The sequence below is a fragment of the Cherax quadricarinatus genome, chromosome 78 (genome assembly GCF_038502225.1).
Source record: "Cherax quadricarinatus isolate ZL_2023a chromosome 78, ASM3850222v1, whole genome shotgun sequence".
NCBI lineage: Eukaryota > Metazoa > Arthropoda > Malacostraca > Decapoda > Parastacidae > Cherax > Cherax quadricarinatus.
The window spans coordinates 9,319,261-9,343,925 of record NC_091369.1 but is presented as its reverse complement, the minus strand read 5'-3'; the positions used below and the strand labels follow the sequence as shown (position 1 = coordinate 9,343,925).

Below are 24,665 nucleotides of genomic sequence, written 5' to 3'. Positions count from 1 at the left end.
GCCTCTATTTTGGCACATGTTTTGTTCTGTGGCTTCTAATGTTTACACATAACCCATGTTTTCTGATGCTTTGAGTTATATTCTCTAGGTTTAGTGTTGTGCTTTGTTTGGTATAATGAATTAAGTGTTGTAAAATCCCATTAGATGTAGTTAATATTATGTTTTTAACCAAGTTTTTGGCATGTGACCTCCAACATGATACGTGTGACTATTAAATTCTCATATACATAAGGTGTGCATAAAAGTGTACAGATTCTTTTTATTAATTACTATTTTGTCACTTTAAATATAATAAATTTCTTTGATAACTGGAGTAGATTATAAGAAGGCTTGCATAGATAAAGCTTTTGCACTGTTTATTTCTGGCCAAGTGATTTCCCACTCATAAAAGAAGGAGAATGCAGCTCTTGACAGAGCTGCATTTGGTTTTTCCATAAGTTTAAATAGCTCTTAAGAAATTTCTGTTAAATTTAAAAGTCTTTTTTTTTTTCATACAGTACAGAGTAACTATACTTTGTGATTTCGACTATTATTAATTGTTGTTAACCAGAACCGTGATATTTCACTGTCCACTGCATGGTTTTTATGCTCATAAATAATAAATTCTTTTTATTTTTAGTAATCTGTACGGGGGGGGGGGGGGAAGGGGGTCGCTAAATATGTTATTTCTGACCACTGTCAGCCTCAGGCATATCTCTTGAGTTATCAGACTCTGCCATATGGAGGCCAGTGATTTGTCTTTAAGGTCCAAAAATAAAGGTGAACCCAAGCAAACAGGCTGGAAGCAAGTACCATCAGGACCCTGGCACTCCCTCCCACAGTCTGGCTATTACTGGTTAGCCAGACTTGAGTCCTGGAGGTGGAAAGTACAGTGCCTGCACTGTAAAGGAGGGGTTTGGGATATTTGCCATTTAGAGTGACATCTAAATTTTTGTATCTGTGTGCCTTTGGCAAGACAGTGATAGTGTGACTGATGGTAGGTGAAAAACAGTTGGAATGTGAGGCAGAATGGGAAGGTAGTGTTCAACAAATGGGTGATATAGCAATGGTGAATTATAGTAGTCAACCAAATGGGGCTTCCTTGTGTGCATGTACCCATGGAGAGAAATTGGTGGATAAAAGCAGCTCTTGAGCATAAGATTAATCTCGGTGAGCATAATGGTGACGAGAACCAGTGTGTGGCCAGGAACATGACTTAAAACAAGCTAATATACAAGTTTGATAGAAATTATGCATTATTGCTTCACTGAGGTTAAGGTTATGTTGGATGTCATATACAACCTCGCAAGGAAAACCAAATTGTCTTAAGTTCATAAATTATCAAATTTTAAAAACTTAAGCAGTTTGGTCATGAATGAATAAATTCACTATTTAAGTACAGTGGTACCCAGAGTTTTGAACTTTTGTTCCATAAGGCTGTTTGAGTGCTGTTACTGAACGAATTTGTTCCCATAAGGAATAGTGTAAATTAGATTAGTCCGTTTCAGACCCGCAAAAATACACTTACAAAAGCACTTACAATAATACACTTACATAATTGGTAGAGTTGGGAGCAGTTCAAAACTCTGGATACCACTGTATATGAATGTGAGATAGCCTAATTTTTTTTTTTATGTATATGCTGGTTATCTCCACTGAGGCAGGGTGACCCAAAAGAAGAAACTTTCACCATCATTTACACTCTCACTGTTTTGCCAGAGGTGCACAAATATCCCAAACACCTTCTTTAGAGTATAGGCACTATACTTCCCATATTTTTTTTTTTTCAACAAACTGGCCGTATCCCACCAAGGCAGGGTGGCCCAAAAAGAAAAACAAAAGTTTTTCTTTTTAAATTTAGTAATTTGTACAAGAGAAGGGGTTACTAGCCCCTTGCTCCCGGCATTTTAGTCGCCTCTTACAGCACGCATGGCTTACGGAGGAAGAATTCTGTTCCACTTCCCCATGGAGATAAGAGGAAATAAACAAAAACAAGAACTAGAAAGAAAATAGAAGAAAACCCAGAGAGGTGTGTATATATATGCTTGTACATGTATGTGTAGTGTGACCTAAGTGTAAGTAGAAGTAGCAAGATATACCTGAAATCTTGCATGTTTATGAGACAGAAAAAAGACACCAGCAATCCTACTATCATGTAAAACAATTACAGGTTTCCGTTTTGCACTCACTTGGCAGGACGGTAGTACCTCCCTGGGTGGTTGCTGTCTACCAACTTATTACCTATAATATTATTATTATTATTATTTCCACATTTGATCATATTACATCTTCATGTAATTTAATTCAGACAGTAATCTGTGACCATATAATTAGAGTATTTTCTGGTGGTCACAGCACTTTTATAGTTAATACTGTAAAGTGACAAACCACTTGGACAAAATTTAGCCACAGTTATATAAAAAAAAAAGTGTACATTGTATTTGAGCCTCATAGGCTCTCTTCAGTAGCCTGGCCCATGGCCAGGGTCCAGGAGTAGAAAAATTCTCAAGAGCTCATCAAAGGTATATAAGGTAGGCTTAATTGTAACCTGATTGGTAATGAGTTAGTAAGATTGGGAAAGAATGAAATTTGTTGTTGTACTAGTTGGCAAGAATGTTTGTGAGAATTGCTTTGCTAGACAGAATGTTGACATCCTTTGTGGCAGTTGACTGTCTAAATTTGATGCTTGAATGTAATAATTCATAAGATTATGATTACATTATGCAAAAACTTTAAATTCATGAGTGATTGCTATACACTTGAGCACCATACTTTCTAATACTAATCTTAGTTGTATTACTAACATAATTATGAGCATAATAATTATTATACCTATGGTTTATTTCACAAATGCCATAAAAATTTACGTAATTACAGAGAAAACAAAATTATAGTACACTTCTTCAGCCAGTTTCAGCAGTGCATGATAATAAATTTGTGCATGTCCTTTAATGTAATTTTGATAGACCAAATTCAGCTAATGTGGTTATCATGGTTCTGGTTAACTGGGTCTTTGATATTCATGATATAAGATACTTTTTATCATAACAGTCGTTGTATTTGCTACAGGATATAGGTACTGATGTGACTAGTTTGTCCAGACGGTGGCTGGAAGGGGAAAACCAAGCAGAAGAGTTGCGTACGCCTGACCTCGATACCATGGACTACGACCAGTATCATCAGTCTCTAACACAGTAGGTTATAGCATTAATGAGAGTAAGGAATGAATTAAGAATACATTAAGTGAAGCCAGGTGATGTTGCATCTCAGACCAGCTTTTAGAGTTATTCTTTTTAATGTGGGATGTGAAAGACAGTTGTATTATAAATAGGTTAGCATAGGTATAATATACTGCCATGAATACAATTAAAGACATTAATAAAAGACTAGTGAAACGAATCAAAATAACCAAATAAAGAGAATGCTGTGCATCAATATGTATGCTTGGATCAGTAATTTCAAAGTATGAAATTAAGAATTTCCTTGAACAATCTTTCATCTCTTAAAAATCTTCATTTTAGTGTGGATGGTTGGCTTCATTACTTTAAATATTTCTAGGGATTTCTGTCTCTGAAAAAATTTGTAAGTGGTGACTCTCTACCTTGGACATTTTAGATCTCTTACTAGTAATTTTGTGCTAGAATTATCAATATCATACTTAATACTGCCCATCATATATAAAAATAACAAGATTTGTTGTTCAATAGAATTGCTTCTCATCAGCTATAAAGCACTGGAATAAAAATAGAGACGATACAAAACTATTAAAGTATATTCAATCTTATATATGTCAAAAACTTGAAGTAAAGGTTTTATTGTTTCTCCAAGAATTAGTCCTACATGCTTGTCATAAAAATATCTCGAGTAAATGACCGGGCCTCCCATGTTCCAGTCCTATCATGTTTCACTTAAAATGTAGTGCACTGTCTTTGTTATTCAGCAGTTTTAAATTGGATACATGCCTCCTTAACAGTTGTAGTTTATTACTCATTCCAAGGCCAGAATACTGTTGAGAACTTAATAACTCAACTAGTCAATCAACAGCCTTAAAAATATAGCTATACTAAAAATAATAAGCATACACAAATAACCCGCACATAAAAGAGAGAAGCTTATGACGACGTTTCGGTCTGACTTGGACCATTGACAAAGTCACACTAACCAGAGGTGGAGCAGGATGGCTATATATTGGCAGGAAGAGGTGGTGGTAGTAGTAGTAGTAGTACAAGAGTTGTATATAATACCGACAAGATGAAATCAAGACACATGCACAACACCCGGGCATCCCCATCATAGACGTTTCGCCATCCAGCCAGCCACTGGATGGAGAAACGTCTATGATGGGGATGCCCGGGTGTTGTGCATGTGTCTTGATTTCATCTTGTCGGTATTATATACAACTCTTGTATTACTACTACTACTACTACCACCACCTCTTCCTGCCTATATATAGCCGTCCTGCTCCACCTCTGGTTAGTGTGACTTTGTCAATGGTCCAAGTCGGACCGAAACGTCGTCGTAAGCTTCTCTCTTTTTTTATTATTTTTTTTATTATCACACTGGCCGATTCCCACCAAGGCAGGGTGGCCCAAAAAAGAAAAACTTTCACCATCATTCACTCCATCACTGTCTTGCCAGAAGGGTGCTCTACACTACAGTTTTTAAACTGCAACATTAACACCCTTCCTTCAGAGTGCAGGCACTGTACTTCCCATCTCCAGGACTCAAGTCCGGCCTGCCGGTTTCCCTGAACCCCTTCATAAATGTTACTTTGCTCACACTCCAACAGCACGTCAAGTATTAAAAACCATTTGTCTCCATTCACTCCTATCAAACACGCTCACGCATGCCTGCTGGAAGTCCAAGCCCCTCGCACACAAAACCACCTTTACCCCCTCCCTCCAACCTTTCCTAGGCCGACCCCTACCCCGCCTTCCTTCCACTACAGACTGATACACTCTTGAAGTTATTCTGTTTCGCTCCATTCTCTCCACATGTTCGAACCACCTCAACAACCCTTCCTCAGCCCTCTGGACAACAGTTTTGGTAATCCCGCACCTCCTCCTAACTTCCAAACTACGAATTCTCTGCATTATATGCACACCACACATTGCTCTCAGACATGACATCTCCACTGCCTCCAGCCTTCTCCTCACTGCACCATTCATCACCCATGTTTCACACCCCTATAAGAGCGTTGGTAAAACTATACTCTCATACAGTCCCCTCTTTGCCTCCAAGGACAAAGCTCTTTGTCTCCACAGACTCCTAAGTGCACCACTCACCCTTTTCCCCTCATCAATTCTATGATTCACCTCATCTTTCATAGACCCATCCGCTGACACGTCCACTCCCAAATATCTGAATACATTCACCTCCTCCATACTCTCTCTCTCCAATCTGATATCCAATCTTTCATCACCTAATCTTTTTGTTATCCTCATAACCTTACTCTTTCCTGTATTCACTTTCAATTTTCTTCTTTTGCACACCCTACCAAATTCATCCACCAATCTCTGCAACTTCTCTTCAGAATCTCCCAAGAGCACAGTGTCATCAGCAAAGAGCAACTGTGACAACTCCAACTTTATGTGTGATTCTTTATCTTTTAACTCCACGCCTCTTGCCAAGACCCTCGCATTTACTTCTCTTACAACCCCATCTATAAATATATTAAACAACCACGGTGACATCACACATACTTGTCTAAGGCCTACTTTTACTGGGAAATAATTTCCCTCTTTCCTACATACTCTAACTTGAGCCTCACTATCCTCGTAAAAACTCTTCACTGCTTTCAGTAACCTACCTCCTACACCATACACCTGCAACATCTGCCACATTGCCCCCCTATCCACCCTGTCATGCGCCTTTTCCAAATCCATAAATGCCACAAAGACCTCTTTAGCCTTATCTAAATACTGTTCACTTATATGTTTCACTGTAAACACCTGGTCCACACACCCCCTACCTTTCCTAAAGCCTCCTTGTTCATCTGCTATCCTATTCTCTGTCTTACTCTTAATTCTTTCAATAATAACTCTACCATACATTTTGCCAGGTGTACTCAACAGACTTATCCCCCTATAATTTTTGCACTCTCTTTTATCCCCTTTGCCTTTATACAAAGGAACTATGCATGCTCTCTGCCAATCCCTAGGTATCTTACCCTCTTCCATACATTTATTAAATAATTGCACCAACCACTCCAAAACTATATCCCCACCTGCTTTTAACATTTCTATCTTTATCCCATCAATCCCAGCTGCCTTACCCCCTTTTATTTTACCTACTGCCTCAGGAACTTCCCCCACACTCACAACTGGCTCTTCCTCACTCCTACAAGATGTTCCTCCTTGCCCTGTACACGAAATCACAGCTTCCCTATCTTCATCAACATTTAACAATTCCTCAAAATATTCCCTCCATCTTCCCAATACCTCTAACTCTCCATTTAATAACTCTCCTCTCCTATTTTTAACTGACAAATCCATTTGTTCTCTAGGCTTTCTTAACTTGTTAATCTCACTCCAAAACTTTTTCTTATTTTCAACAAAATTTGTTGATAACATCTCACCCACTCTCTCATTTGCTCTCTTTTTACATTGCTTCACCACTCTCTTAACCTCTCTCTTTTTCTCCATATACTCTTCCCTCCTTGCATCACTTCTACTTTGTAAAAACTTCTCATATGCTAACTTTTTCTCCCTTACTACTCTCTTCACATCATCATTCCACCAATTGCTCATCTTCCCTCCCGCACCCACTTTCCTGTAACCACAGACTTCTGCTGAACACTCTAACACAACATTTTTAAACCTACCCCATACCTCTTCGATCCCATTGCCTATGCTCTCATTAGCCCATCTATCCTCCAATAGCTGTTTATATCTTACCCTAACTGCCTCCTCTTTTAGTTTATAAACCTTCACCTCTCTCTTCCCTGATGCTTCTATTCTCCTTGTATCCCATCTACCTTTTACTCTCAGTGTAGCTACAACTAGAAAGTGATCTGATATATCTGTGGCCCCTCTATAAACATGTACATCCTGAAGTCTACTCAACAGTCTTTTATCTACCAATACATAATCCAACAAACTACTGTCATTTTGCCCTACATCATATCTTGTATACTTATTTATCCTCTTTTTCTTAAAATATGTATTACCTATAACTAAACCCCTTTCTATACAAAGTTCAATCAAAGGGCTCCCATTATCATTTACACCTGGCACCCCAAACTTACCTACCACACCCTCTCTAAAAGTTTCTCCTACTTTATCATTCAGGTCCCCTACCACAATTACTCTCTCACTTGGTTCAAAGGCTCCTATACATTCACTTAACATCTCCCAAAATCTCTCTCTCTCCTCTGCATTCCTCTCTTCTCCAGGTGCATACACGCTTATTATGACCCACTTCTCGCATCCAACCTTTACTTTAATCCACATAATTCTTGAATTTACACATTCATATTCTCTTTTCTCCTTCCATAACTGATCATTCAACATTACTGCTATCCCTTCCTTTGCTTTAACTCTCAGATACTCCAGATTTAATCCCATTTATTTCCCCCCACCGAAACTCCCCTACCCCCTTCAGCTTTGTTTCACTTAGGGCCAGGACATCCAACTTCTTTTCATTCATAACATCAGCAATCATCTGTTTCTTGTCATCCGCACTACATCCACACACATTTAAGCATCCCAGTTTTATAAAGTTTTTCTTCTTCTCTTTTTTAGTAAATGTCTACAGAAGGGGTTACTAGCCCATTGCTCCCGGCATTTTAGTCGCCTCATACGACACCCATGGCTTATGGAGGAAAGATTCTTTTCCACTTCCCCATGGACAATAGAAGAAATAAAGAAGAACAAGAGCTATTTAGAGAAAGGAGAAAAACCTAGATGTATGTATATATATATATATGCATGTACATGTCTGTGAAGTGTGACCAAAGTGTAAGTAGGAGTAGCAAGATATCCCTGTTATCTAGCGTGTTTATGAGACAGAAAAAGAAACCAGCAATCCTACCATCATGCAAAACAGTTACAGGTTTCTGTTTCACAGTCATCTGGCAGGATGGTAGTACTTCCCTGGGTGGTTGCTGTCTACCAACCTACTACTACTTCTCTCTTTTATGTGCGGGTTATTTGTGTATCGTTCCAGTCACGGTATTGTGCCTTTTTTGTTATTTAATAATAAGCATTACTGTTTTATGATATACAGTTGGATACTTGATCAGCTGTCTTAGTATAATTAATTAACGGAGAAGTCATGTACGTAGGGATGTGCATTTATGTATTATAAATGTCTTAAAAAGTGCTTATCCACACATTGAAAATTGGAATGATGTGATAAGCATACATGTACATACATACATGCACACTTCAACTGGCTAGACAGTATAGATGCATATTTGATCATATTTTGGATTTTCGAGGGGCCTTATTTATAAGCTTTTAGATAACATGATAGACTGAGAATGAGTTGCTACCTCATTTGCAGTTGCTCAATGCCGCTAGATTATTTTTGCCAGCCATAGTTAAGACTTTTGCATTAGTATTGCTTATTTTGCCTGGCATTCAATAGCTACAATATCAGTTTATGCATTTCTAGCTTATATTTTTTTAAGCGAGGAATTTTGTACTGTATGCTAGGACTTTTTTTACTTCTTATGTTAGTGTGCCAGAAGTTGTGTGTTTAGGTATTAAAGAATTTAGATAACTGTAAAATCCAGTGTTCAAAATCTTGAAAAACCAAACTAAAATTATTAATGCTACTATAACGTGCTAATCATTTTCTTGTAACATTATGACTATTAGATACTGGATTGATATCACAACTAGAGACTTACAATGTTTGGCTTATTGTATATGACATTGTAACAAAAGGTGATGGCAAGGTGTTCATCTATGCTTTGTATTGCACTTCAATAGTTAAGGTATACAGTAATCAAGCATGTCAGTGGGTGCATTGTACATTCATAGATTACTTCTTGAAAGTACAGACAGGTCATTAATATAACCATGCCAACACCTGCTCACAAGTGTAGAGAACACAAAAATACAAGACAGGGGTGTCTTGTGTACCACAACAGCAGTTGCATGTGATGATTTCTGCTTAGTGTCAATGTCAAGAAGGCTCGGGGCTCATATTTTATCATCAGTAAATAAGAAATGAGATTCCATTGCCTTCTATAGACATAAGCAGGAAACTTCACGTTCAACACTTGCAATGGGGAGTGAATTCTTAATATACTGCCCCTATTAATAAGGTCAGGTAACCAGGTCAAGTTGCCAGACTTGGTGACCTAGTGAGGTAGCCAGGTCACGTTACCAGTAACGAAGTCAGGTAGCCAGGCTCTTGAAAGGGCCAACACACAGGTAAATGTCTGGTACTTATCTGTAGTAGTGAGAATGTCACAAGTGTCTCTTGCTGTATAATGCTTTTCTAACTAAATAAGAGTTAAGGAACTGATTTTTGTTTTAAAATGTACTTTATTACTTACAAGATGATTTACTATTTCTTAACTATCAAAGTATTTAAATTTTATCATAGTTTTAAGGTGTAAATAATAAGTATTGCTGAATATATAATTAAAACGACTCTATTATTCATGTACATTAGTTGATTACAACATTCTTTTGTGCAACTAAGGTTTTTGTGCATTCATCCTCAAGAATATTTTTTCATTGATCAGTTCCTTGGTGAGACGACTTGGACATTCTCTGTTTTGATTCAAATGCTTCCCTACTAACAGTATACATGCAGAGAAAGATTATAACTCTTATGAAATAAATATAGAAAGGAGATGCTGTTCTTGATCAGATTTTTCAGAGGTTCTAAGGCTCTTGGTCCTTCAATTTTACCATTGTATTAATAATGTTGCCCATCTTGAGAACTATACTAGCTATATTTTTATTTACCTTGGACAACTAGATCATCCTCAGTGAAAGCTTAGGGTAAGAGTAAGACGGGGCTGTGCAAGTCCTTTCCCTACCACTTGTGTATGTAGTGTGTATAATTGATTGCCTTTATGTGGTATAAGAATACATCTACATTTGTGGCTTCCTATCTAAAGTAATTAGTCATATACTGTAAATGTTCAGTAGTTGTAGCAAACCCTTCCCTTTGGACCTATTCCAATTGTACAGTTACCAATCAGTGTGTGGGAATATTAAATTTTTGCTCTTGACTCTTAATCTTTAAGTGAACATGTGCAACAAAGCTTTCATATATTCTTGTAAATCTGTGGGTGGAGCCTGCTTGTACTCCCCACCCAAGTCATTTTACTTCATCATCTGTCTTGGGTTAAATAAGTGTTGTAAATTCCTGTGACTGTTTAGATCCTGTATTTTGCAGATTACCTAGTTATACAGTAGTTAGTTCTTGAATAATACTTTTTTTCTATTGTGTATATATGACTTGGAGCAGGTATCAGCATCATATCCCTCTTGTGCTTGTTCTTGCTGAGATAGGGGCCTGGATTTTCATGCTTGACTCATGTTATTTTACTTATCTTTAGATCATAGCTTCTTTAGATCTTGAATTTTACTTCATTTCCACTTATGTGAGGATTCCACACTGGAATCCTGAAGATTTAATCTTGTGTATCAGGAAGAGCACGTTTTGAAAATGTTGCCAATCTTTCAAGTACCGTATTCTTCAATCCATGCCAACACCTTTCCTATTACTCCTCACTGTATTTTAGTGCTGCTAAGTTATTTTCTGTGTGGCACATTATCAAAGGTTTTCTTATTGGCCAGGATTATGCAGTCCATTCATCTTTCTCTATCCTGTCTGATCTTCATTCATCTGTCATGTGTGTTGAAGGTTTGTTAGCCATGAATTTATTCTTCACTCCATGATCTTTTCAATAAAACCGGCTGTATCCCACTGAGGCAGGGTGGCCCAAAAAGAAAAAAGTCTATTTTTAAATTTAGTAATTTATACAGGAGAAGGGGTTACTAGCCCCTTGCTCCCAGCATTTTAGTCGCCTCTTACAACACACTTGGCTTACAGAGGAAGAATTCTGTTCCACTTCCCCATGGAGATAAGAGGAAATAAACAAGAACAGAACTAGTAAGAAAATAGAAGAAAACCCAGAGGGGTGTGTGTGTGTAATATATATGCTTGTACATGTATATGTAGTGTGACCTACGTATAAGTAGCAAGACGTACCTGAAAGCTTGCGTGTTTATGAGACTGAGAAAAGACACCAGCAGTCCTACCATCATGTAAAACAAGTACAGGCTTCCATTTTACACTTGCTTGGCAGGACAGTAGTACCTCCCTGGGCAGTTTCTGTCTACCAACCTACTACGTAGGTTTACCCCATGATATTAGTGTATAAGTAATTGTTTTTTTTTGTTTATTTTTTTATATATATCAGGTCGGTCTCTTTTTATTGAATAGCGCACTTATGGGCACCAATCTTTAATTCAGGACTTGTTATCAGTCTTCATTTTTTTATTATTCATATTGCCTTTACCACTTAATAATTTTCTAGTCATTCATTTGGCCTTAATGATTTATTGCAGATTACAGTCTTCATACATATCTAGAAACTTGTTCATTCAGATAACTTGAGTATAAGAAGTCTGTTAGATGTCTGTGTATCTTTCAGGAAATTTAGAAATAATAAAGGAATGTATGAGAAGAAAGTAAGGTTGTCTTAAACAGCAGGTTTTTAGCCATGGTTTGTTTACATAACAGATGCTGTTTCTTAAAAAATACAGCATTTATGAAGAGAATGCATAGAGGGGTGTGTGTGTACAATAATATATGAACCAGAGAAAATAAAAAGTAAAGTGGGGAGGAGATAAAAAGACTAAAGAGGTTTGATCATGGATATCAGGGCTTAGCAGAATTGCCAGAGGGACAAAAATACTGCTGAAATAGACATGTTTATAATAATGGGGAAAGGAGTATTGAGAAAACCATCTGTAGATCTATAGCTGCGAGTACGAAAGTTAAAGGGAATGCCAATGATTAGACGAGTCTTTGGTATGTATTATGAGTGCAAGAAATATAACTGTACATGTCAAGAAATATTTGATGTTCATAAATTTTTATTTTCCTTGCCAGGAGTGTGGCAGTGACACACTGAGAGAGGTGTATTTAGAATTGACTTAGTCTTTCGGCATCCATGTTGGTACCAGTACATGAAAAGGTACTTGTAATTAGGGAAATGTGATGATAGATTTTACACAGTCAGAGGTTTGTAGAACAGATGGTGTATAAGTTCAGAAAAATGCTTTTAAGTGGTTTGAATATTTGTTGAGTTATGGAATACAAGAGATTGAAAGAACTTGAAAAAAAGTGATGAATTTGATGTGATGAGGATGGGCGTTTTGTACAGGTATCTTATATGAAGAAAGAAGAGTTCATAATTAGAAATTATAGGGAACCTATGCCTTATCGCATCTCTTTTAGATACCTAATGAATGGAGATTAAATTCAGTTCTATGGAACCGTTATCAACAACATTTTACCCAAACAGTGAACTTGATAACTGCGTTCATCTTACTATCTTGTCAGCACACCTTATGTACACCTTCAACTCCTTTACTGTTTCAGCTCATATCCTGTAATACTTTTTAAGATGATTAGTTCTAGTTCATGCCTGAAATGCTATGCATAATTAGAGAGATTTTCTTATTGTACAAGTATTTTAACTTTCATACCAGCGTGTATGTACCTTCAGAAAATAATTATTATTTATTATTTATTTATTAAGTTGACAGAAGTAACCATGGAAGAGGCTAGAATGGCATGCTCAAGTATATCATCTTAGAAACTTTATTTTTAACATCCCTTTAAAGAACACCATGAATCAGACATAAGAATACCAGGAGACGTGAAATAGTAATGTCATTAAATTTTAGCAATGTATAATTCTCTCTTCAGCTTCAGATGTTGTAGTTTCATTTCAGTCCTTATTGCCTTTAACAACTTCATCTCTTGCATTTAACTTTTTTCATAATTTTTTTTTTTTTTTTTTTTTTTCAAATCTTGTGTTGTATTAAGTCTGCAGAAATGCATGCATTAGCACTATTACTGCTGCCATTGCTTCATGCATTGATATTGGTTGTAACTCTGATTTTTGTCATTGGAATTTTTTTTTTTTTTAGTCGACCGTTTCCATAGACAATGTGACCCAAAGAAGGATACACTCACCATCTCTGTTTTTGCTGTCTTGCCAGAAGTGCATAGCCATCATAGTTTAAATTTCCCTTCAAATTTCAGCATCCTGCCAACCCTGGAAAATATCTGACCTCTAACCACCTCTATTCATAAACATTTTACTCTCCTCACATACTTTGCTACTTGTAGAGTTTTGAATCATTTTATTTATTTATGTATCTTAAATTCATTACTGAAGCACAGTATTTGTATAGTACTGTATTATCAATTGTTAAACTCCTGGCCATTTTAAATTTAATGTTTAGATATTTTTTTTTTTTTCCAAATAGACAGTCAAGGCATAGTTTATCATTTTGACTTTAATATCTTGCTATAATTTCTGAAGCACACTTTCCTTAGTTATCGCTATTGTCTTATCACTTGCCAAAATTGAAAATAGTTTTTAAGGCAAATGTGATACGAAGGACTCGTAGCATTTGGAAAATGTATAAATCAGTGTTTTCTCTAAGGCAGAAAATTCACTATGAATAGTATTTATAAATTTACTTGGTGTTAGAAATAGGTATTTATAATTGCAAGGCTCATAGAACAGCACCTCCTTAAAATCTAATAGTAGAATGCTTGGTGAATGGTTGTCTGCATCTTTGTCCATTGTGATTAAATATTTTAATTGTATTTTCTTTTAATATAAATTTAATGTTTCCTTTCATGGGCCTTTTAGTAGAATTTTGCTTTTTTGCATGCTCTTTAGTCAGTAGTAGAGCTTTGACCATTACATCACATTACAGACATTGTTTCAAACTTCTTATGCTTTATTTTATTTATACATAATTTCATGTTTCCATATGTTAACATTAAAGGTCATGCATGTCATTGAATAAAGAGAATACCAGCTTTTAATTGTAATTATTTTTTTAAAGTAGTTGTCATTATAACTTTCTTACTGTACTTTTTCCTCTACTAAGATGAATGCAGAGTTAAATATTCTGAAACTACAATAATGGTCCTAGGCTCCTCACAGTTGTTTGTTGAGTGAGACTGGCATGTTTGCTGTAGTGTGTGGTGCATGTGGTGGTGTGTTCTTGCAGTGGGGAGAGTGGTTTGGAGGGCTCTCGACGCTCTTCCTTGGACCACCCTCATGCAGTACAGTTGCGACGAAGAACCTACGTAGGCCGAGATCCTCGAGAGCGAGCCTCCCGAGATCCAAGAGTGGACTTGCGTCGAATGAGCCTATACTTGGAGCCTGGCACCTGGCGTTCTGCTAACGATTCTGGAACACTACCTCCAACACCCCCACGTCGCATCTCCATGGGCCCAGACTCTTTTACACCACCTTACAGGATGACTGACTCCCTTACCGAGATCCAGAGCGACATCCAGCGTCTGTCACATCAGCAGCAGCAGATTCAAAGCCTTATGCACAATGGAATGAATCCTCCTTCCAACCAAGCTATTCATCAAGCACCAGCTCATGGTCAATTTTATCTTCATGACCAGGTTAGTTTATTAGTAATCTTTTTTCTTTTTCTGCTTTGTGGTGTCTTTAATATTTATCTCATATCTGCTATTTCCCACCAAAGAGGGGTGACCCAGAGAAGGAAACCCAACTTTCAATCCCTAATTGTCTTTTCAGAAACCCAAAGACATCACAGTTCAATTGATCTATTGAACTGCAGCATACTCACACATCCTTCATTGTGCAGGCACTGTATTTCTCAGTTCTAGGGCTCAAGGCTACCTAACTGTTTTATGATTTTTTGTTTTTTTTTGTAAATATTACTTTCTTTATACTAACAGCACATGAAATGCCAAAAATGCCTTGCCTTCAATCTAATACACGTGCCTGCTGGATGCTCAAGCCTTTTCTACTCAAAACCTTTATACCTTCCTTCCAACCTTTCCTGGAACATATCCTTTCATCTCAGTTGTACACCTTCTTGGTCAACTGCCCCTCTGCTTTCTGAATTATTGTATTCCAGACAGCAGCCACTATGGTAGGTATTACTATCATATAAAGTTAGTGCAAAACAAGTCTGTTGAATGTTGTGCGCTCTGGCAGGATTGGCGATGTTTCCTTGAATTTAAACATGTCAGATGGCAGGCAAATCTTAAAAACTATCTCTTACATTCAGTATACACTTTATTATTCATTTATTATTTCCTGTGCAATTTAGGAGGCCTGGTTCATGGAAATGTTTATCTCCTAAAGCATTATTAGATACACAAATATTATTAGATATCTGTGACACTTTTTTCTTTTTATTTTTATTTTTTTTTATTTTTCTCTCTCTATTTTTTCTATTTTTTCTTTTTCTTTATTTTCTTCCTTTTTCCTTTTTTTTTTCCTTTTTTTTCTTTTTCCTTTTTCCCCTTTTTTCCCCTTTTTTCTTTTCCTTTTTTTTTGTTTTTCTCTTTCTTTTTTCTTTGTTTCTTTTTCTTTTTATTTTTATTTCTTTTTTTTTTCTCTCCCATTTTGTTTTTCTTTTTCTCTTGTTCTCTCATTGTCTTTCTCATTCTCTCCCCCCCATCCCCGAGGTTCCTAAACACCTTCTCACATTTCATCCATATTAGAATCCACACAATTCTTTAACCCTTAACCCTTTGAGGGTCGACAGGCCCTCTCCGAAACTCGTTCTCAGGGTCGGCCAAATTTAAAAAAAAAAAAAAATTATTTTCTCTTATGAAAAGATAGAGAATCTTTTCCCGATCATAACGACACCAAAAGTTTGAAATTTGATAGAAAACTTACGGAATTATGCTGTCGCAAAGTTAGCAGTCTCGGCGATCTTTACGCATCGGCGATTTTGCCCACTTTGAGCCCCATTTTCGGCCAATTTCACTGTACTAGTCGACAAAAAATATGAATATTTCGCTAGAACTCCGTTTTTTCTATCGAATGGGTGCAAGAAACCACCCATTTATAAATTCAACTATCCAGTACAGTGGTCAGAAATTAGCAATTTTGCCAATTTCACACAAATTTCAAAAGATGCCAATTTCCGAATAGGGTCCAGAATAAACAAGAAAGACATTCCTGGCACTAAAATGACATTTCCTCTAGTGATTAGTCACGTCTCAAGGCCCCTCATATATTCTTTTGCTTTCCACTTTGAATTTTTATTCTCACAAAAAATATAAGATTTACTGTTATGCAGACTATTGCATTAGTGTAAAAAATGGTACAAATATTATTGGTGCACTTGTGAAAGAATATTAGACTCACCAGTTGACGTGTATTGCACACTTGGCACGATTTGTTTACTTTTGAAGTTTGGTAAAAATCGAACATTTCTGCTACTTTGAGCTCAATTTCAAGGCACCTTTCATTGTAAAACCAGTCAAAATCATCTCAATTTCTGTAATATGTCTTCCATTCTATAAAATGAGACCAAGAAAACTAGAATACAACAATAAATACCATACGAAAATACACTGCAAAGTCGCTGATTTATTAAAAAAAAATGGTCAAAGTTTTTTTTTTCTCATTTTGCACTGTGTGCTGCAGGATTTTTTTTAGACTGTGCACACTGACCACATAGACCCATTCTTTCATATGAAGGCCTACCAGCTTTCTCCCACTAGATTTGAGGCCGCTAGAATTTATGAGTACTAGTACGTCAAAAACCCCTACGCGTAAGACGTACTAGTACGACGAAAACCCTCAAAGGGTTAAACTGTCCAAACGTAGATCTACGTTTTTTCAACATTTGAAAGTATGTAAAAAAATGTTGATCTTTTTTTTTTTTTACATTTGAAAAATTGTAAAAAAAAACTTTGATATACTTTTTTTTTTTTTTTTTTTTTTTTTTTTTATATTTGAAAATACGTAAAAAAAACATAGATCTACTTTTGGAGCACTACGCATGTGAACGTAAATTTGTTTGGAGAGTTTAAGGGTTAAATATTTCCCCCTTTCTTTTTTCTTTCCATAGTTGATCATTTAACATTTTGCCACTATTCCATTAGCTCTCATTATTTCAGATACACCCAGTCAAACCCCACTTACTCCTCATTGAAATTCTCCCACCTATTTTGTTTCATTACCACTAAGACATTCAGCTATTCATCCATATTATTATTATTCTTTTGCCTAAAGTATGTGGGCCATTCACAGCTCCTATATAATATTTATGATTAAACATTTTTCAGCAGGGAAGTCCAGTTCGACGCATGTGGGGCCAGCAGCCAGGCAGTGATGGGTATGCTTCCATGTCTCCAGCCACCAGACGTGCTCAGTGGGGGCCAGCAAGGTACCAACAACCCTTCTTAGTTTTCTGATTATTGCTGTATGCAGTTTCAAACTTCTATGTAAAAAAAGCTTCCAGTTTCTCACTTTATATTCCTTAAATCTCAAGTTTAATTTTGGTTGCAATGCCATCACAGCATAAACTCCATCTAAAATATATTCTATAATAAAATATTTCTTAAAATTATTTTTTTATACTAAAATCGGTGACTTCTTGTTTTTATGAAACTCTAAACACGGCAAATAGTTTTTTTATTTAATGACAGGTTATTTGTATAAAGGTGAAACTTAATGCCAGCTTGCATGTGATTAACACGCAGAACAGGTGACATGAACTGTTTTTCTATGAAGTTATAATTGTTAAGAGTAATAAACCATCAATCACTACCTTCCCATATACATGTACATTTTATACCCGAGCACCTAGTACTCTTATCATAATGGTGATATGAGGAAGGTGTAATATATGGAGAATGAAAGAGAGGTTTAGAGGGTGGTGAGGGAGTGTGAAAGAACAAATGAGAAAGTGGGTGAGGTTCTGTCAACAAATTTTGCTAAGAATACGAAAAAGTTTTGAAGTGACGTTAATAGTTCAGAAAGCCTAAGGAATGACTGGATTCAAGTTGAAAACAAATGAGGGGCTTTATTAGATGGGAAGGTGGAGGCATTGCAGATATGGAGGAAATAGTTTGAGGAGCTGTTCCATGATGGAGAGGGAAACTGTGATATCATGCATTGAGCAGAGAGGTACAACATCTTTTAGTAGTGAGGAAGAGCCAGATGTGAATGTAGGGGAGGTGTTTGAGACAGTGGGTAGAATGAGAGGGATAAAGCAGGTAAGATTAATGGGATTAAGACAGAAATGCTAAAAGCAGGTGGGGATATAGCTTTGGAGTGTTTGTGCATTTGTTGAATAAATGTATGGAAGGGAAAAGGTATCTAGGGATTGGTCTAGAAATTGCGTAGTTCCTTTGCATACGTTGAAGCATGTAAGTGAACACTATTTCTGAAAAGGTAAAGAAGTTTTTGTTCCATATATGGATTTGATAGGGGAGCAGTGTGGCAGGTAATGCAAGTGTGTGGAATAGATGGTAGGTAACTTAAAGCAGTTAAGAGTTTTATGAGGATAGTGAGACTCAGGTTATGTAGAAGAGAGGGAGATTATTTTCCTGTAAAAGTAGGCCTTATACAGGCATGTGTGATGTCATCATGGCTGTTTGACATATTTATAGATGGGGTTGTAAAAGAAGTGAATATTGAGGTGTTGGGGAGATGGGTGGAATTAAATTATGTAGAATCAGATACAAAATGAGAGTTGTCACAGTTACTTTTTGCTGATGATACTCTGCTTTTGGGAGATTCTGGAGAGAAGTTGCAAATGATAGTGAACGAGTTTGGGAGGGTGTGTAAAGGAAGTTGAAAGTGAGCACTGATAAGAGTAAGGTGATGAGGGTAAGGAAAAATTGGATATCAAATTGGAGGGAGGAAGTATGGAACATGTGAATGTGTTCAGATATTTGGGAGTGGCAGTGTCGGCGGATGGGTACATGAAGGACGGGGTAAGCCATAGAATTGATGAAGGAAAAAGTGGGTGGTTCATCAAGGTATCTGTGGAGGCAAAGAATGTTATTCATGTAGGCAAAGAAATGAATGTATGAGAGTATAGTGGTACCAACACTCTTAACCCTTTGACTGTCGCAACCCCCAATCCTGAGGTGTCTCCTGGTGTCGCAAAATTTAAAAGAAAAAAAAACATTTTCTTATGAAATGATAGAGAATCTTTTCTCGATTGTAATGACACCAAAAAAACGAAATTTGATGGAAAACTGACGAAATTATGCTCTCGCGAAGTTAGCGACCTCGGCGCTGTTTACAAATCGGCCATTTCGCCCACTTTGAGCCCTATTTTTGGCTAATTCCATTATTCCAGTCGCCCAAACTCATAGCTATTTCTTTGGAACTCCATTTTTTCTATTGATTGAGTACAAGAAACTGCCCATTTACCGATTTCAACTACCTAATAATGTGGTCAGAAATTTGCAATTTGGCCAGTTTCACGAAAACTAAAAAATATGACAGTTTCAAAATAAGGTCCAGAATGAACAATGCAGACATTCCTGGCTCTAAAATAACATTTTCTTTGCTCTTCAGTCATGTCTCCAGGCCCCTCTGATATTACTCTTGCTTTCTATTTTGAATTTTTATTCAAACAAAAAATAGAAGACTTACTATTATGCAGACTGCTGCAATACTGTAATAATTGTATAAATAACATCAACCCATTCATGACTGCATATTAGAATGGCTAGTTGGACATTTATTGGACAATGGCATCATTTGTTTACTTTTGAACATTGGCAAAAATCAAACATTTCCCCTAATTTGAGCTCCATTTCTAGGTTCTTTTTATAGTAAAATCAATCAAAATCACCTCTATTTCTATAATATGTTTTCCATTCTATCAAATGAGACCAAGAAAACGAGAATACAACCATAAATACTATACGAAAATAGACCACAAAGTCGGCATTTTAATTAAAAAAGTCGGTCAGAGTTTTTTTTTTCTCATTATGCACTGCGTGCTCCAGGATTTCTTTTATATGGTGCACACTGACCACACAGACCCATTCTCTCACATGTGGGCCTACCAGCTTTCTCCTGCTTGACTTGAAGCCGCTAGAATTTATGAGTATATACACGTCAAACACGGTACCTCATAAACGTATATATACGGCCGTGACAGTCAAAGGGTTAATATGGGTGTGAAGCATGGGTTGTGAATGTTGCAGTAAGAAAGAGGCTGGAGGCAGTGGGGATGTGTCAGAGGGCAGTGTGTGGTGTAAATATTATGCAGAGAATTCTTAGTTTGGAAATTAGGATGCAGTGTGAAGTTACTGAAAGTATTATTTAGAAAGCAGAGAAGGGGTTGTTGAGGTGGTTTGGTCATTTAGAGATGATGGAGCAAAATATGATTACTTGGATGGTGTATAAATCTATAGTGGAGAGAAGGCAGATAGGAGTTGTTCTTGGAAAGAATGGAGGGAGGGAGTAAAGGAAGTTTTGTGTGTGAGGGGCTTGAACATACAGCAGGCATGTGTGAGCATACTAGATAGGAACGAGTGGAGACAAATGGTTTTTTATGACTTGACATGTTGTTGGAGTGTGGACAAGGCAGCATGAAGGGATTCATTGAAACCAGGTAGCCCAGTTCGAGTCCTGGAGATGAGAAGTGCAGTGCCTACACTCTGAAGGAAAGATGGGGATATTGCAGTTTGGAGGGTCATCTTACCTGTGCTGTTGGTGTGCCTGTATTAAGACAGTGGTGGAATGAGTGATGGAAAGCGTGTTATTTTTTTGGGTCACCCTACCTTGTTGGGAGTTGGCCACTATTAAAAAAATAAATCTATTAATCCAGGATAGCCCAAGAAAGCAAAACCATGTGGCTTATTTCTAATGAAGTCCTTTTGTCTTTTTTCCCAAAGATATACAGTAGGGCCCCACTTATATGGAAGGTTAGGTTCCAGGCTACTGCCGTAAAGCGGAAATCGCTGTAAAGTGGAACGTCATTTTTTCCACTTAAAGATGCATTAAAATTCTAGATAAGTTTACACTAACCTATATTAAGTTAGCAATATAACTAGGCATTAAAAAACAATAAAAGAGAAAAATATATATACAGTACACTCATTACTTACCTTAAAATATTTGTAGTCTTAATGTAGGGTGAGATGAGTAATATTTATTGCAAGAAAATCAGGTGTGGTAGGTATGGTAGCCAGCCAGGCTACCATACCAGGTCACCTCACCCACATATAATATACTATGACATTTAAAGCATCCCAGAGCGATGAAATGTGTATACAGTTCACTCATTACTTTCCTTAAAATATTTCTACAGTGGTACCTTGACTTTTGAGTTTAATTCATTCCGTGACCCAGCTTGTAACTCAATTTGCTCGTATTTAAAATCAATTTTCCTCATTGAAATTAACTGAAATGCCAGTAATCCATTCCAGTGGAATTCCTGGCTCTCGGGAGGCAGGAGAAAATACTGTACTTCAGTATGACGCTAATATCAACTCTACGGCTTATTTATATATACAGGTCTCCCTCAACATTCGCGAGGGTTAGGGGATCAAGAGCCTCGCGAATGTTGAAAAATCGCGAATGTTTGGTGCCCCAATATATTGTATGTTAATATAATACAATACTGCTTCCTTAACTTGTTGAACCATGAACAATCATAAAATACATGAAAATGTCGTAAAATATTGTACTAAATACATACATGTTATGGTTTAATAACATGTATGTCATTAAACACCACTGCCTCCACCAGTGCTTCAACCACTGCCTCCACCAGTGCCTCAACCACTGCCTCCACCAGTGCCTCAACCACTGCAGCGCACTGCTCGTATTTTGGTACTATTTCTTTATTCAGTTCTATCGTGTTTCTCAATTTCTTTACCAAAGGGCTGGCACTAGCAAGTTTCTTTGGGCCCATGGTTAATTATGTGGCAGTCGCACTCAATCTACAAGCACCAAACACAATGAATTATTGTGAAATGTTTGGAAAAGCATGGAGACTAATGCTCACCCTAGCATAAACAAAGCCACAGTGACTGACGATGCCTCAACCACTTCCTCCACTATTGCTTCAACCCTCATATTTTTGTACAATTTCCTTCTTCAATTCTATCGTATTATTATTATTATTATTAATACGATAGAATTGAAGAAGGAAATAGTACAAAAATACGAGGGCTGAAGCAGTGGTGGAAGAAGTGGTTGATGCATCATCAGTGTGGCTTTGTTTATGCTGGAGTGAGCATTAGTCTCCACACTCTTCCGAACTTTTCACAATAATTCATTGTGTTTGATGCTTGTAGATTGAGTGCGACTGGAGTGGTAGAGGCAGTGGTTGAGGGAGTGGTTTTTAATAACATGTTATTAATAATAATATTAATAATAATAATAATACATGTTATTAATAATATGTATTATTATTATTAACAACATATATCTTATTGAGGCAGTGATATTTAATAAGATATATGTTGTTAATAATAATAATACATATTAATAACATTTATTATTATTATTATTATTATGTTACTAAAAACCACTCCCTCAACCACTGCCTCTACCACTCCAGTCGCACTCAATCTACAAGCACCAAACACAATGAATTATTGTGAAATGTTTGGAAGTGTGGAGACTAATGCTCACTCCAGCATAAACAAAGGCACACTGACTGACGATGCATCAGCCACTTCTTCCACCACTGCTTCAACCCTCGTATTTTTGTACAATTTCCTTCAATTCTATCGTATTATTATTAGCAGTAGCAGGAATGTTTGATTCTTTGCCGTGTTCAAGAGTAAACATATGATGTCACCGTCCAAACCTGTCTGAATAGCCATTCCAATATTCAGTCATGAATGGGTTGACATTATTTATACTAGTTTAATAGCAAATAATGAACAAATAAAACATTTGCTACACTGAGTGGTGGGAGGGCTGGCTGCCAGTTGTTTGGGTCGGAAGGAGGGTAGTAGGGACTCGTGGGTGGCGGGAAACTTAAATATGATTTGGCGGCTGGGAATTTGGCAGTTGGGAATTTGGCGGTTGGAAATTCGCGAATGTGTGAAGCCCGCGAAATTGAAAACTCGAATGTTGAGGGAGACCTGTACTCTAGAATGAATAAAACATGTCATTATGTGAGGAGTGGTGGCGGCCACTCCTGAGGTAAAAAAATAATTACAGTGGACCCTCGTTTTTCGTAATTAATCCATTCCAGAGAGTGACTATTATCGAAATTGACAATTTCTGAATCCATTTACCCCATAAGAAATGATGTAAATCCAGTTAATTTGTTCCAGCCACCCAGAAGTATCAACAAAAAAAAATTTTTTTTTTACCTTAAAGATAGATTTACATGCACAAAAGAATGAACATTCAATATGACAGTTACCAATATTGAAGGCTGTTGTTGATGGATGGAAGACAGGGAGGAGGAGAGAAGGAAGGACTCTAGGTCACTTCAGGGGTCACTTTCCTAGCTTAAATATAGATTTACATGCAGAAGAGAATGCCAAATAAATGTAAAGCACTAATAAAATGTATAAATGAACATTTAACATCACACTTACCTCTAATGAAGACTCTTGTTGGTGTATGACAGACGGGGCAGAGGGAGGGGAGACGAGTTTATTGTTGGAGAATATGACACTAATGTCAACTCTATGGCTTATCTATCACAGTTCAACTGATATGACATAATAAACAATATTAATAACATAGAAACATGGAATATTCTCTAGAATGAATAAAATCAGTCATTATGTATGTCATGAGAGGTGTTCCGTTGTTGTTGTTGGGTGTATAAGGGCCACTGAGAGCATAAACTGTTCTTAATGGTGGTGAAGCAGCAGCTGAGGCGGTGGTGTTTTCTGTAGCCCTATATAACTCCAACAACATTGGAGGAGTTAGTAGAATTGCCGAATCACTGAAGAAGTCACCCTCTACCACCATCACAACCACTACCACCCTCTACCACCATCACTACCACCCTCTACCACCATCACTACCACCCTCTACCACCACCACTACCACCCTCTACCACCATCACTACCACCCTCTACCACCATCACTACCACCCTCTACCACCATCACTACCACCCTCTACCACCATCACTACCACCCTCTACCACCATCACTACCACCCTCTACCACCATCACTACCACCCTCTACCACCATCACTACCACCCTCTACCACCATCACTACCACCATCACTACCACCATCACTACCACCCTCTACCACCATCACTACCACCCTCTACCACCATCACTACCACCCTCTACCACCATCACTACCACCCTCTACCACCATCGCTACCACCCTCTACCACCATCGCTACCACCCTCTACCACCATCGCTACCACCCTCTACCACCATCACTACCACCCTCTACCACCATCACTACCACCCTCTACCACCATCACTACCACCCTCTACCACCATCACTACCACCCTCTACCACCATCACTACCACCCTCTACCACCATCACAACTGCTACCACTCTACCACCACCACTTTCATATTTTTCTACAAACTTTTTCTTAAATTATGTGTTTCTCACATTCTTTACCAAAGGGCTGGCACTAGAAGCTTTCTTTGGAGCCATGGTGACTTACTTAGCAGTTGCATGCACTAAAACAAATGGAATACTATGAAATGTATCGTATGAGCTCGTGGGATCATCCTCACTCACTGACAAACAATGCCACA

The 24,665-nt window shown here is 37.3% G+C and overlaps 1 protein-coding gene across 22 annotated transcripts in view; it reads left to right on the top strand.

Moving 5' to 3' along the window:
* Patronin (calmodulin-regulated spectrin-associated protein patronin) overlaps positions 1–24,665 on the top strand; it is a 213,072-nt gene that overhangs the window by 125,302 nt on the left and 63,105 nt on the right. For 19 of the 22 annotated variants that reach the window (XM_053795430.2, XM_053795420.2, XM_053795424.2 and 16 more), the window contains 3 exons: positions 3,049–3,173; positions 14,214–14,622; positions 17,275–17,375. In XM_053795430.2, the coding sequence (XP_053651405.1) occupies positions 3,049–3,173; positions 14,214–14,622; positions 17,275–17,375 (635 nt within the window). The remainder of the gene's footprint in view (positions 1–3,048; positions 3,174–14,213; positions 14,623–17,274; positions 17,376–24,665) is intronic. The other 3 variants (XM_053795426.2, XM_053795421.2, XM_053795409.2) reach the window with 2 other exon arrangements.